Consider the following 14,241-nt stretch of genomic DNA (forward strand, 5'->3'; position numbering starts at 1 on the left):
TGAAGAAACTGAATTTCGGCAGCCACGGTGCAGTGCGCTCCTGACCAGCTGGGGCCCTGCATTAACATAGCCTTAGTAGACAAACCCCTAAGCCAGGCCAGGAGCTCGCTCTTTATTTAGCCATAGGGAAGTAGAGCAGCCCCCCCAAGGCTCCAGGCGCCCCGACATCAACCCACAACTGCAGCCAGCCCCAGGAAAGGGAGCATTCAACCAGGAACTGCAGAGACTCCATCGTGGGGTGCCCCAGCCCTGCCCCCTTACACCAGGGCTCTCTCAGCATGCCCCCCGGTGGGCTGCTTCATAGCACGTTCCAGGGGCCCAGTACCCGCGTGGAGAATGCCCTGCCGCCCCCCCGCGTATCACTCGGACCCAGCTGTGGCAGCACCGCATGGGCAGGGTCAATCCCTCAGGCGGGCCACTTAGGGCTTGTGGGTCATGACCAACACCTTAAACTCCAGCCAGAGCCCACAGGCAGGCTGCAGACCCGGGGGCACGGGTCACGTGCGCCCAGGAGGCACAGCAGGATTCAGTGCCTGAAGGAAGCTGCCCAGCTGGCCGCTGAGGGGACCGGCTGTCAGCTCCAGCAACCAACGGGTGCAATCCTGCCGCGCCAGCAAAGGCACTGAGCAAAGCACGCTGCACCAGCGCTTCCAGCCCTGCATCCTCTACAGCAGACTCCAGAGCCTGGAGCCCAGCTGCCAGGCTCCAGGGCGTAGGTCCTCACACGTTCCCTGGGTGTAGCGGGCACCCAGGAATCCTAGAGCTGTTGGTCACGCTGCCCGGTGTGCAGGGCCCATAGTGCACATCCCTGTGGGCAGGGATCCCGCGGCTCCCGGCCTTTCCCCAGGCCCCTGGGAAGCTGTCACACTAGATTGTGGGATACCCCCAGAGGCATTGTGGGAAGAGGGGCCACGGCCCTGATTCAACTGGCAGCAGCACTGCATCCACAGAGGTCTCTGGCAGCGTGGGGAAGGCCTGCTCCTGTGTTTGGAGCAGTGAGCAGCTTCTGGCTGGGCCGGTGAAGTGTAGACAGGTGAGCAGGAGGCTCAGGGGCAGTGCAGCCCGGCATGGCTCAGTCATTGGGCTGCGTAATGCAACCACATGGGCCATGCCCTGTTTAACTCCCACTGCCATGGCCCTGGCTGGCTCCATTCCCCGAGTGGGGCTGGCCCAGACAGGCAAGCCCCGGCTCCGCTGCACTGTGGCTGGAGCCGGCCACGTGGGCCGAGTGGCTGTGGTTCCCATGTGGGTGGCCAGCCAGTGGCATCCTGCTGGGCAGGAGGCGCTGGGCAGGCTGGGCCCCCAGCTCGCGCTGGGACGTTCGATCCTGGCTTGGCAGCCCTGGGCTCTGAAGGGCAGAGGCAGGGGCAGTCTCCTATCTGGCCTGGGTGCACCCCTCCTGCCCGCTCTAGGGTGCAGCACCTCGCTCCCACCTGCACTGCTCGGCCACAAATTTCAGCTTGTTGGCTGCCAGCTGGGTGTCCTGTGTGGAGACGTCACAGTGCCAGACGGCCCGCAGGGAGCGCGCGGCCCATGGGAACAGCCGCACGCTGACAGCACGCCCTGTCTCAGCCACCTCCTCCTCGCTCACCGCCTGCATGCGCTCACACAGCTTCTCCGGGGACAGCCAGGGCACAGCCACCTTCACCAGCACCATGTTGGTCTCCACAGCCGAAGGGTCGACAGAGCAGATGGGCGAGCCAAGCTCCAAGACGCCTGGGGGTGAAGGACACATGCTGTTAGGCTGTGCCTGTACCAGCACCAGGCTCGCCCCCAGCAGCGCAGAGGGATTCTGCAGCCCCTGGGGTAAAACAGCGAGGGGCCCATCCCTCCTCTGCTCACAGGAGATGGGGCCGGGGGAGCTGCAGGGAAGGCACCAGGTTCCCCTTTTGACCCTCCTGGGAGCCCCTAGCTGGATCCCTTACCCTCCCAGGGCAGGCAAACTCCACAGTCTTTCTGTGCCCAAGCTGAGCTCCCAGGCCTGAGCCAGGCACGTGCTGAGGGACAAAGAGGAGGATGGGGCCAGGACACCAGGGTTATCCCTGACTGAACTGGGCCAACCTCAGCTTCCCCGAGCCAGGGGCAATGTGTCCTGGGCTCCTGCCCAGCAGGGTCCAGCCTACCCCCTCCCCCACCCATAGGCACAAAGCCCTTGGCCTCGCTTCTGGAGCAGGGCACCTGCAGGCACCTTGGGCGAAGCTGCGGGCGTTGCCGTGGTCTCTCTGCAGTGTCTCCTCCATGCGCTCCAGCCCTACACGGGCAGCTGCCGCCAGCACCCCTGCCTGGCGCATCCCTCCACCAAGCAGCTTCCGCATGCGCCAGGCCTCTGCCACGAACTCTCTGCACCCAGCAACCAGAGCTCCGGCTGGGGCACCCAGCCCCTGCACTGCCAAGAGAGGAAGTCAGAGCCGGCCCCCAAGGGAACCACCCCGTGCCCCAAAGGGGCCTCCCACCCTGACTCCTGGGTATCTGCTGCCTGTCCCAGAGTGGGCTCCCCCGGGAGCTGCCTCATGCCCCTCCCAGCTGGCCCTGGGAACCAGCTCCGTGGTGTGTCACCTTCCCTGCACCCCCCGTCTCCGGACACACCTTGGAGAAGCAGAGGGAGACGGAGTCGCAGTGCTGGGTGATCTGAGCCGGGGCGACGCCTTGGGCCACAGCTGCATTCATCAGCCGTGCCCCGTCCATGTGGATGTGCAGCCCGTAGCGGTCAGCAAGCAGGCGCACCTGGAGAGGAGAACGTGGTGAGGCCGGGGCCAGTGGAAGCAGCTGGATGCGGAGCCCCAGAGAGCTGCCAGAGGCTGGACTCAGGGCCCACGGCAAGGCTGTGGCTTTGTGTCGCCTGCTGCCCCACCCCGCCCTCACCACCCAGCCCAGCCACTCAGTCTCAGATAGGGCCCTGCCTTTGGGGCCGAGCACACGTGGGTGGCTGCATCCCCAGCCAGCGCACCCCTGTGATATGGGGCACAGAGGGCAGCTGGCCCAGCTGCTCCGAGTTAGCAGGCGGGGCAGGAATTGGCTCTCGAACCACTAGACCAGGAGCCCAGGACGGCGCCTTGGGGCTGAGGCCAGGGCCGGTGGTGCCGCCCCGCAGGAAGCTTCTCATGCCAGCAACAGGAGGCAGGCAGCGGGACGGGCTGCGCTGAGAACAGCACACTCGTGGACTGGGAGACGCACCTCCCTGAGGTAGGCAAGGGGGAGCACCCGGCCCCCTGCAGAGTTGTGGGTGTTCTCCAGGCAGATGAGCACTGAGCGAGGGTGGTACCGGCTGCCATAACCTGCACGGACTGTCGACTCCAGCTCGTCGAGGTCCAAGGTGCCATCTGGCAGATCCTGTAGCACCTGGGAATGGACCCCAGCTACCTACGCCCGGGACAGCATGGTGAGTGTGGGCAGGCCTGAGGGCACCCAAAGCCACGCTCTGTCCCAGCGAGCCATGTTCACCAGAGTGGAAAAGAAACATCTGACCATGGCTCACTTCCAAATATAACTCCAAGGTGTCCCCGCCCCACCCCTGCTCCAAACCTATCCTACCCCCACTACATCTCCATCCCACATCTCCCCCATCTGTCCCAGCCTAGGGTGTTCCCGGGACTCCTGTGCTCAGCCCTTGCACCCTGATGCTACCCGCAATGTGGCCTTCTGCCATGGCCTGCGGCTGCTGAGCACGTCACCCGAGTGAGGGGTTGAGCCCTGGGTTTGCACAGAACCAGCCCCATGACTGCTCATTTAACAGCAAGCCAAGAAAAGCCGGAGCCTTGGTAAAGGCCTGAAGCACCAGAGGCCGAGGGGGTGGGGCAGGGGACAGCCGGGCACCCCGGGGCGGGGGAACACAGAGCTCCTCGGGCAAAGCCTGGCAGGCCATTCTTTCCCCCACAGTTGCTGCTGCGAGCGGCCACAGGGGGGCAGCAGCTGGCCAGGATTCACAGTCCTGCTGTGACCTGCCTGAGAATTTGGCCCAGTGCTGCCCCCCTGTGCCCACGTCCCACACCCCCTCCACTAGAGACACCTGCCCCCCTCCATGTTAGAGCGATAGGGCAGGGGCAAGGCCTCTGGCCCCACACCAGGCCATCCGCGCACATGCAGACACCGGGACAGCAGCCACGTGGGGATTTGTTTCTGAGATTCAGGCCCTGCTGGGGTTCTGACCCCGCTCTGTTCCCCGGCTCACGACAGACACAGTGTGTGTGCATGGCCCTGCCCAGGCAGTGAGCGTACAAGGCTCTCCCCAGCTGGGACCATGCCGAGGTGGGGGATGCTCCTCGTGCATCCCTTGGCCCTTCCCTCCATGCCAGGAGGGTTTGGGGCGCTCCCCACCTGGGAATCCCAAACGGGATCAGAATCTGACCCACCCATTCCAGACCATCCAAAGCCGCCCTGAGGCGACAGGGCAGCGCCCTGGGGTTTCCTGAGCCGGAGGAGGGTGCCCAAGCCGGACCCAAGTGCACCGCATACCTGAGCAACCCCTCCCTGTTCGAAGACGTGCAGATGGGCCTCCCTCCCGACGAGCAGCTGAGCCCCCCTGCGCTGGCAATGGCACATCACTGGGACAAGAGAGGGCAGTGAAGGGGGATGGGTGGGGCCTTGGTAGACAGACTGGGGGGAGCACGTCAGGAGCAGTTCCAGGGGGCCGAGCCGTGCGGGGCACAAAGCAGCAGGGCTCTGGCCCCACAGACAGGCAGACTGTGGGCCCAGCAGGGGCTGCTTTGGCATTCCCCTTCACCAAGATGTGCCGTGTGCCTCCCTGTCTCCTGGGGAGCAGCTGCCACAAAAGCCAGCTGCTGACCGAGCCCCTGGGGCCAGGGACTGGCCACCCCATCGCTCAACCACAGGGGCACTTGAAACAGTCCCGGCTGTCCCTGAACAACTGGTGCTTGCCTTGCCCGCCACAGCAGCCCCTGCTGCAACTGGCTGGGGCGGGAGTAGCTGGGAGCTTCCCCCCACAACCCGTCAGCGCTCCTGCCCCCCACAGCACCCCCTGCTGGGACAGGCTGGGGCGGGAGTAGCTGGGGGCTCCCCCCACAGTCAGCGCTCCTGCCCCGTCCCCCAAAGCACCCCCTGCTGGGACAGGCTGGGGCGGGAGTAGCTGGGGGCTCCCCCCACAGTTAGCGCTCCCTGTTCCCCACAGCACCCCCTGCTGGGACAGGCTGGGGTGGGAGTAGCTGGGGGCTCCCCCCACAGTCAGCGCTCCTGCCCCGCCCCCCCAAAGCACCCCCTGCTGGGACAGGCTGGGGCGGGAGTAGCTGGGGGCTCCCCCCACAGTCAGCGCTCCCTGTTCCCCACAGCACCCCCTGCTGGGAGAGGCTGGGGCTGAAGCTTCAATTTGGCAGACACACACTTCCCAGGCCCGCGGCAGCCAAGAGCTACTTGCCGAGCTGCTGCGCAGGGGGTGCTATGGAAGAGCCCGACAGCTGGCTCGTAGCCAGCCAGCGCTGTGCTGGTCTGCCCACCCCACGGGACTCACCAGCAATGAGGTTTGCCATGGTCGACGTTGGCACAAACAAAGCCTCCTCCATTCCTAGGAGCTGGGCGGCCAAGTGCTGCAGCTCTGCATGGAAAGAGTCACAGGTGTGCACGCGCGGGGGGGGGGGGGGGGGGGGTCATTAGCACTTGGGGCGGCATGCGAACAAGAGAACGTGCCAGCAACGTGCCCCTCAGGGCAGCAACAAGTGGGGCAGCTCACAGAATCTGTGTGCCCTTTGGGGGTGGGGGCAGCACAGGCACCGAGCAGGGGGTTCCCATCACACTGGAGCCCTCCAGCTTGGCCGAGACCCACTGCATTGACCCCTGCTGCCCTGGCAGGTGATTTGCTCGGGGTTCAGTGGGTCCCTGCCCCAGCCCTGGCAGGGGAAGGGAGGGGCTGGGCACTCGTTCTGCTCATGACCAGACTTCGAAAGTGTACCAGGAAGCCGCTGCAGAAGCAGCATCTGCCCACCTGATGTGTGGGGGAGGGGGAGCCCGAGTTCACAGCCCCATGGGATCTGTTCCTGGAAGCTGATGCTCGGCCCCTTTGCCCTACACCCCTGCCCTCCCCCGGCCCCTCCTCTCCGTGCGGTTCCGCTCTGGGCTCCCCACAGCTGCTGCCACTGTGTTGTCCTGCTTGTGACCCACCCCGGCTACCTGCAGAGGGGAGGGCTGGCCCCACCCTGGGGCTGGGCACATCTGTGGGAGCAGGGGTCTGCGGGGGGGCCAGGGCAGCCCACTCTCTGGCTCTGCGTGGGGGTGTCCCAGCCACCGGGGCCCATCAGCGCCCAGGCAAGGGGCACGGTCACCACAGCGCTGCCCCCAGGCCTCACCATTGACCGTCGGGTCCTCCCCATAGTCGTCATCCCCCACCTCGGCCTGGGCCATGGCCTGTCTCATCTCCGCGCTGGGCCGGGTCACTGTGTCGCTGCGCAGATCCACCACATGGGGCTGGGCCCCCCAGCTGCGCGGGGCCGGCGGCGAGGGGCTGGGGTGGGAGAGCACAACCAGCTTGGAGAAGAACGGGCAGGCTAGGCAATGTCTGTGATGGCCTGGCTGTGCCAGCCCCCTCTCCCCTGCCCCCCCAGGCCTCCCCCCCTGCTCCCCCCCCGCACTCCTCTCCCCCTGGCCTCCCCCCCTGCTCCCCTGCCCTCTCCGCCCCCCGCACTCGTCTCCCCCTGGCCTCCCCCGCTGCTCCCCTGCCCTCTCCCCCCCCCCACTCCTCTCCCCCTGGCCTCCCCCCTGCTCCCCTGCCCTCCCCCCCCCCCGCACTCCTCTCCCCCTGGCCTCCCCCCTGCTCCCCTGCCCTCTCCCCCACCCGCACTCCTCTCCCCCGGCCTCCCCCCCTGCTCCCCTGCCCTCCCCCCCCCCGCACTCGTCTCCCCCTGGCCTGCCCCCCTGCTCTCTCCCCCCCCCCGCACTCCTCTCCCCCTGGCCTCCCCCCCTGCTCCCCTGCCCTCTCCGCCCCCCGCACTCCTCTCCCCCTGGCCTCCCCCCCTGCTCCCCTGCCCTCCCCCCCCCCCACACTCCTCTCCCCCTGGCCTCCCCCCTGCTCCCCTGCCCTCCCCCCCGCACTCCTCTCCCCCTGGCCTCCCCCCTGCTCCCCTGCCCTCTCCCCCCCGCACTCCTCTCCCCCTGGCCTCTCCCCCTGCCCCCCCCGCACTCCTCTCCCCCTGGCCTCCCCCCCTGCCCCCCCGCACTCCTCCCCCCCTGGCCTCCCCCCCTACCCCCCCCACTCCTCTCCCCCTGGCCTCCCCCCCTGCTCCCCTGCCCTCTCCCCCCCCCGCACTCCTCTCCCCCTGCCCCCCCCGCACTCCTCTCCCCTTGGCCTCCCCCCCTGCTCCCCTGCCCTCTCCCCCCCCCCACACTCCTCTCCCCCTGGCCTCCCCCCTGCTCCCCTGCCCTCCCCCCCGCACTCCTCTCCCCCTGGCCTCCCCCCTGCTCCCCTGCCCTCTCCCCCCCCGCACTCCTCTCCCCCTGGCCTCTCCCCCTGCCCCCCCCCGCACTCCTCTCCCCTTGGCCTCCCCCCCTGCTCCCCTGCCCTCTCCCCCCACGCACTCCTCTCCCCCTGGCCTCCCCCCCTGCCCCCCCGCACTCCTCCCCCCCTGGCCTCCCCCCCTACCCCCCCTACTCCTCTCCCCCTGGCCTCCCCCCCTGCTCCCCTGCCCTCTCCCCCCCCCCGCACTCCTCTCCCCCTGCCCCCCCCGCACTCCTCTCCCCTTGGCCTCCCCCCCTGCTCCCCTGCCCTCTCCCCCCCCGCACTCCTCTCCCCCTGGCCTCTCCCCCTGCCCCCCCCGCACTCCTCCCCCCCTGGCCTCCCCCCCTACCCCCCCCACTCCTCTCCCCCTGGCCTCCCCCCCTGCTCCCCTGCCCTCTCCCCCCCCCCGCACTCCTCTCCCCCTGGCCTCTCCCCCTGCCCCCCAGGCCTCTCCTCCCCCCGCCTCCCCCAAGCCTCTAATCCCCCGCCCCCCGGGCTTCTCCCCTCCCCCCTGCGCCCAGCCTCCCCCCCCCCACGCACCCATCGGCCGGGCCGGGCCGGGCCGGGTCGGGGCCTCCCCCCTTGCAGGGAGGCCCGGTCGCCCCGGTGCGCCGTGGGGCGGGGGGGGGCTTGCAGAGCGAGCGCCCCCCCCGCCCGGCGGCGCGACCCACGCGAAGCAGCCGCAGCATCGCCCCCCCGCGCCCAGCTGGACTACAAGGCCCAGCATGCCTTGCGGCAGGGGTGCCCCCCCGTGCCGGCCGCAGGGCATCCTGGGAACCGCAGCCCCCGCCCGGCCGGGGCTGGACCCAGCGCCCAAGGGGCGTGGCCGGGGGCGGGGTCTGCCGGGCGCCCCGCCCTCCCGGCTGGCTCTCCCCCCCCCCCTTACCCCCCCTGCCTGGGGGCTCCCGGCCCCTCCGCTGTGGGGCTGCCCGAGGGGCCCAGGCGCCCCGGGTCGCAGCCCGGGGGCGGCTCCGGGTGCAGCCCCCGGCGCGGGCGCAGAGCCTGGGAGCGCGCGGATGTCCACGGTTAGGCGGCGTTGTAGGTCCCAAGCGCACTGGCTCCTGAAGAACTGGCCGGGGCCGTGGGGGCAGCTCTGCCCGCCCCCCCCGGGTCGCTGCGCCAGGCCTGCGGGCCGCCGCGGCATGCAGGTGCCTGGGGAGGCAGGTGGCGCCAGCCGGGTGAGGTTTCGGGCGGGCCTGAGGCAGCTCGGCTCTGACCGCAGGCCCCAAATGCAGCCCGTGATGTCCCGGAGCGGTGGCCCCGTCCAGGCAGGGGCCGTGCAGACACAGCGGGAGAGCGGCCTCTGCCCCAAAGAGCTCGCATTCGAAGGCGGCCTGTCGCTGAGCCGCTGCCGGGAGGACGAGTCCCCTGACGCGCTGGGCTGTTAGGGCTGCCGGTGTTTCTTTTGATGCAGGTTTCTTGGAGCAGTGGGGATGCCTGGCTAATCAAGGGCAGGGACATGAGCTGGGCTAACTCTGATCCCTTGGCAAGCCAAGGCCCTCCTAGGGCAAAGCATGGGTGAGGAGATGCAGGAATCTGCAGCCCAGTTCCAAGTGCAGCATTGGCATGCTTTGTCCATGTGAGGTTTGCCCGTGGCAGGAGTGGGAGGCGGATGAAGTCTGCAAGGGGTGGGGCTTACGTGCGGGTTACTGTCCCCAGGGGACATGTTCTGATGTTCCTGACTGCTTGATGCCATTTGCTGACACCCAAAGACAATTACTCTGCTGGTGTCTCTCTGGCCAAGTGTAAGAGTACCTGTGGCAGGGACAGAGGCAGGGTCTGACTCATGTCTCTGGTACCATCACCCTGCTCCATCCCCAGCAGGGAGGGGAACTCCTTCTCTGGCCCCCTTGGCTGCAGACCAGCAGCATGGCCCCCGTGTGTTTGGTGCCGGGGACCTGGCTAGGGGAGGGGAGGGAGAGCTGCCCTATGCCAGTGGCTAAAGAAATCAAGTAAGGGCCCTCATTCCCAGGTGCCCTCCCTGCTATCCTGTCCTGACCCCAGTGAACCCGTCCCTGTCTCTGGGAAGCTCCCTCTGCCCCTGCCGGCTGAAGTCCCACTTGTGCTCTCACTGCCTCCTGATCCTGGCCCCACTATGGCAATGGCAGGGCTGCCACGGGAAGGGAATGAGCAAGGGGACACTCAGGCTGAACATGGCTGGTTTGTGCTGTTCTCCTCCCCGGCACTCTCACAGTCACCTTGGTGCTCTGAATCTGCAGCTCCCTCAGGCTCCTTTGCCCCAGCCCCTGGTCCCTTTCTGGGGGTGACTCCTCCACCGGGTGTTTGCCGGCTCCAGAAGAGATCCCTGGGTCAGAGCGGGCATGTTCCTCACATACTGTGGGTCGGCACTGGTCTCCAGGGAGATGGGCAGTGTGAATCCAACCTTTGTGCCTTTTCTGTGCACACACAGAAACATATTTATTTAATTGTAATTATTCTTGTCACGCTGCTACAGCTGCTAACAGGAAACCAAAGCAGTGACCTTTGCTGCTGGGAATCCGAGCCCAGCCTGGCAGTCACAGCCCTCTGCACTGGAGTCTAATGCTCAGTATGGCTGGCGCACAGGCAGGTAAACGGGTTGTATGGAGATCGATATAAAATCTCCTCCCCCTTTGTTCCGAGGCTCTACAGGACTCTTGGTCCCCTGACAAAACCAACACGCTGCACACACAAAAGTCGCTATGTGCATGGCTCAGAAAGGCCGTGTCCTGCACCACCATGAGCCTTTTCCGCTCTGTTCCCATCCCACTCCCAGCCTTGCCAGGAGAATGGCTCTGTGTGGCCTGTGTGCTGACGGGTGTCCAGGCACACGCTCATGCACATGCTTTACAGGTCCACACTGGGAGGGAGGCCATTTCTCAGGACAGGTTCCGAGGCCCCGGTGAAATCCCCCAACTGACTCCTCTTGCTTGGGCTGTGGCAGGGAGAGAGTGGCTGTGCCATCCCCAGGGCAGCAGAGGGGGAGTGCCTGCAGTGAGTGAAGACTTTGGCTGGCTGTGTCGGTGAGGAACGCTGGGACTTCAGCTGTCCTGTGCATGGGGTCTCCCTCCTTGGCCCCCCCAGGGCCAAAGGGGGAGGCAGTGCCCAGATGGGAGTTGGAGGGACTCAGACTAAACATTGCTTATGTGATGGGCAGGAGAAGCTGGGCCCGCCAAGGGGCTCTGTGACTGTGTCCTGGAGCAGTGGACGGCTGTAAGAACCTGCATAGAGCAGAAAGGGCCAGGGGTTGGTCCCTGGGGAGCCCTGTGAGCTGGCTGAGTGCAGCAGCTGAGAGCCATGCACTCCCCGCAGGTGTCTACTGGGTCACAGTCATGAGGTCTGTAGCAGCCCCCCAGGAGGGGGCAGGTTCAGTGCCAGAACCTGCCTGACGTGGAGAGATGTCCCTGATATGGCTCTGAGCACCAGGATCCAATAAACCCCAGCATGTCTGCTGCGGAAGCCCAGAGCCTGGCCCCTGCCAGGCCCTCTTGGGGTCAGTGGTTCCAGGGAGGAGGGCAGGAAGAATGCTATCATAGCACATGGGGCCATTCCCCAGGTCAGGGCAGCCCTTGGAGCTGGGCCTATACCAGCACTGTCTTCAGAGAAGAGAAAAGAAAAGGAGGACTTGTGGCACCTTAGAGACTAACCAATTTATTTGAGCATTAGCTTCCGTGAGCTACAGCTCACTTCATCGGATGCATTCACGAAAGCTTATGCTCAAATAAATTGGTTAGTCTCTAAGGTGCCACAAGCCCTCCTTTTCTTTTTGCGGATACAGACTAACGCGGCTGCTACTCTGAAACCTGTCTTCAGAGAGTCACTCCCCAGCCCTGGTACTGGTCAGTCTCCAGCCAGGGAGCAAGCCCAAGAGGGGGTCCGCCTCCCCCTCTGTTTGTGCTATCTGGGCCATTCCCGTGAGCAGTATGGGGGGGAGGGGAGAGCCTGGTGCATGGCCTCCAGTTTGTCCCCCCTACAGCGCAGACCCCTTCCTCCCGTTAATGACCTTTCTGCACAAGCACCCTGCCCCCGCACATAGGTGCTGGAGCTAGGGGTGCTGCCGCATCCCTGACTTGAAGTGGTTCCATCATATCCAGGGTTTACAGTTTGGTTCAATGGCTCTCAGCACCCCCACTATACAAATTGTCCCAGCACCCCTGTGTACAGCTGTACTCACACACCAGCAGAGCCTCCTCTGCAAAGCTGTACCCCCCCTACACAGCCATACATCCCATCTTGCATGAGTACACACTGCTGCTACTGTCCAAACCCCTAGCATACCCACCTGCACACTGCACAACCATCTGGACCTTGGTGTAGATACAGACACACCCATCCTTCCCTTTTTCTCTTCACCCAGCTGCAGTCTGAGCCATGCAGCCCCATAAAGTGAGTGACTGAGCCATAAACAGACCTTCACAGAGACGTTTTTCACACACAGAGGCCATATGTTAACAGTTTCTCTTTATTTACTGCCTCTATTTCCTCTTTGTTCCAGTAACTTGTCCTCCAACTTCGAGCTGCCTGTGATTAGGCAGAAAGGCCTCTAATCTCTGCGATCTGATTTACCGTCACTGAGAGCAGCCGCTTCCCGTTACTGGTCCTGGACTTGGGAACATGGTCAGCTCTGCCTGCTGGCTCCCCTCTCCTCTCCAAAGCTTCCTTCATCACACACTCTGCCTTCCCTGCAGCTTCCTCTTCCAGTAAGCGCTGGGCAATGACTCAGTTACACAGCAGGTAAGGGGCTAGGCCAGGAAATGCAGAGTGTAGTGACGGGGAAGTGGAGTGACTAGGTCTGGGAGTAGGGTGGGGAGCAATCCAGAGCAAGGAGGCAGGACTGCACACTCCTCACCTGGTTTCCAACAGACACTGCTCGCTTCTGGGGAATGGCCTGTTGGACTTTGGACGTGACTCAGTGTTCTTGCCATGGTGAAGTTCCAATTAAGCATGGGCGTCACTGGATCAAGGGGCCGTTTTCAGCCTAAGTCACTGCAAAGCCAGCGTAAAGCCGCCCCCACTCCCCTGCAGAACACCCTGGGGTAGGGCCCTCCTCGTCAGAAGCAGGCGGCATGGCCTAGAGTGGGCGGGATGGCTCTAAGCCCTGGCTGTTTTCCATTGTCACAGCACCTCTAAGGGCTGCTGGGGTGCAAAAAAGGGCAGCACTCGAGGCCGAATCGGCCCCAGCAGCCCTAGGGAGGGAAGGCATTGCCTCTCCCTTGCTTGCTGCAGCAGGCTCAGCACCATGGCAGGGATGAATTCAGGCAACCATGACTACAAGAAGCAGGAGACGGCTGCCTCAGCCCTCTTGCTGTGCTGTGAACCTGCCCCGGGCACTGCAGACCCCGGTGCTGGCACCGTGGCGTGTCTCAGCTAGCATGGGCAGGGCACCACTGAGGGAACGGGCAGGGCACCACTGAGGGAACACGCAGGGCAGGAGTGCCAGCTGAGGCCAGCGGGAAGCTGGGGGGACGGGGGAGCTGGCGTTCTGCCATCACTCAGCGCTGCTGGGAATACTCCACATTCCCTGCCCAGATCAGCTGTGTCCGTTCTTGGCAGCCGTGCAGGCAACGACTTTATGGGGGAGGCGGCTCAGGGAGGAGGGCTCAGCCTTGGAGCCCCTGCCCGCATGAGGTAACAGCTGAGGGTGCCAAAGCTCTGAGATCATGCTGGCCGCCAGTGCCCTCTGCTCCCAGGTGCTGGCTTTGCTGGGCTCCTTGTGGGGCCAGGTCTGCTCCGCCAGCTGCTCCGATCACCTTCATCGTGGTCAGCACCCCACTGCGCTCCCTCCCTCGCTCTGTGCTGGCTCTGGCTAGTCCCCAGCCACATTGCTTTGGCCGGACACGGGAGAGCTTTGCTGTCCCCTTCCCTCTTCAAGAGCTCACCCGCGAGACTCTGTGCTGCAGCCACCTCTCAGTGGGGCCCTCGGAGCTTGGCACAGTCAGGCCTTAAAGCTGCAGCAGAGCCCTCAGTGCTCAGTCTAGGACCCTGCACTCCTAGGGGCAATTTACCCTGCGATGCCTTCTCAGGGGCAGCCGCAGGGAAAGTCCCTCCCAGCGGGGGCTGCAGGGTGACAAGGCAGGGGGCTCGCTAAGGGCTGTGTCTTGCGGCCGCCACCTGACAGCTTTGGCCTCTGCCCACTTTGCCTCCTGAGGAATGTGTCATTGCTGGGGGGGGTGAGGTCCTTCTGTGTGGCTGGCCTCCCGGGGCTAAAATCAGCGGCTTAGCTTTTCCCAAACAGCACGATCCTTATCCTGGCTGGGCAGAGTTGAGCGTCCCTCCCTTCTCACTGGAGCAGACAGCCTCACCGGGTGATTCCCAGAGCCCACAGAGATGCTCCTCCTGTCTCGGCTGTGCAAAGACCCTTCCCGGAATATGGCACATCACGGACGAGGGGCCCTTTTCTACTCCACACGTGTCCCTGGGGTTCCGCCTTGGGGAGGGCGCCGGAGGCTTGCCTGGCACACGCCGCCTCTTGGCCTCGTCGGTACCAAGAGAACCGCTGCGTGGGCACAGGAAAGGGCCGCACAGCCCACTGGCTCCGCGGATTTGCTGCGGGCAGCCCAGTAACACGAGCAAATCTTAACAGGGAAACCCCAGGCCAGATGCTCTGAGCCCAGCGTTGGTGGCAGCCTTCTGCCTGCCCAGGGCCATGCGTGGGCATGGGAGATGTGGGTTGAGAGCTCCTGCAGCAGGGGCCTAAATCCCCTTAATAAGTCTGGAAGAGTTGGCAGCACTGAGTGTCACCTACCCACCGGTGGGGCAGGGGGAGTTCAACAATGAAAAGACAGAAGGGCCTGCAGGGCTGGCAGCAGGGGGCTGGTGGAGTG

General features: G+C 65.2%; 1 protein-coding gene across 1 annotated transcript; it reads right to left on the reverse strand.

Annotated features, from left to right (window-relative positions):
* Positions 1-23: 23 nt before the first annotated feature.
* On the reverse strand, positions 24-8,151 carry LOC102931023 (probable low-specificity L-threonine aldolase 2). Its single transcript, XM_037913850.2, has 8 exons — positions 7,979-8,151; positions 6,294-6,448; positions 5,462-5,545; positions 4,453-4,541; positions 3,175-3,360; positions 2,587-2,724; positions 2,189-2,381; positions 24-1,716 (listed from the first exon to the last, which is right to left on the reverse strand). The coding sequence occupies exons 1-8, from the start codon at positions 8,125-8,127 to the stop codon at positions 1,409-1,411; spliced, it is 1,302 nt and encodes a 433-aa protein (XP_037769778.1). The 5' UTR covers positions 8,128-8,151; the 3' UTR covers positions 24-1,408.
* Positions 8,152-14,241: the final 6,090 nt, after the last annotated feature.

This window comes from Chelonia mydas, chromosome 14, assembly GCF_015237465.2.
Source record: "Chelonia mydas isolate rCheMyd1 chromosome 14, rCheMyd1.pri.v2, whole genome shotgun sequence".
NCBI lineage: Eukaryota > Metazoa > Chordata > Testudines > Cheloniidae > Chelonia > Chelonia mydas.

What these genes read in the sequence shown, in the direction of transcription:
- LOC102931023 (XM_037913850.2), bottom strand. Translation starts at nt 8,127, where the DNA reads ATGCTGCGGCTGCTTCGCGTGGGTCGCGCCGCCGGGCGGGGGGGGCGC. An exon ending in CATGGCAAACCTCATTGCTG is followed by an intron (nt 4,542 to 5,461) that starts GTGAGTCCCGTG and finishes CTCTTGTCCCAG; the next exon opens with TGATGTGCCATTGCCAGCGC. An exon ending in TCTCCCTCTGCTTCTCCAAG is followed by an intron (nt 2,382 to 2,586) that starts GTGTGTCCGGAG and finishes TTGGCAGTGCAG; the next exon opens with GGGCTGGGTGCCCCAGCCGG.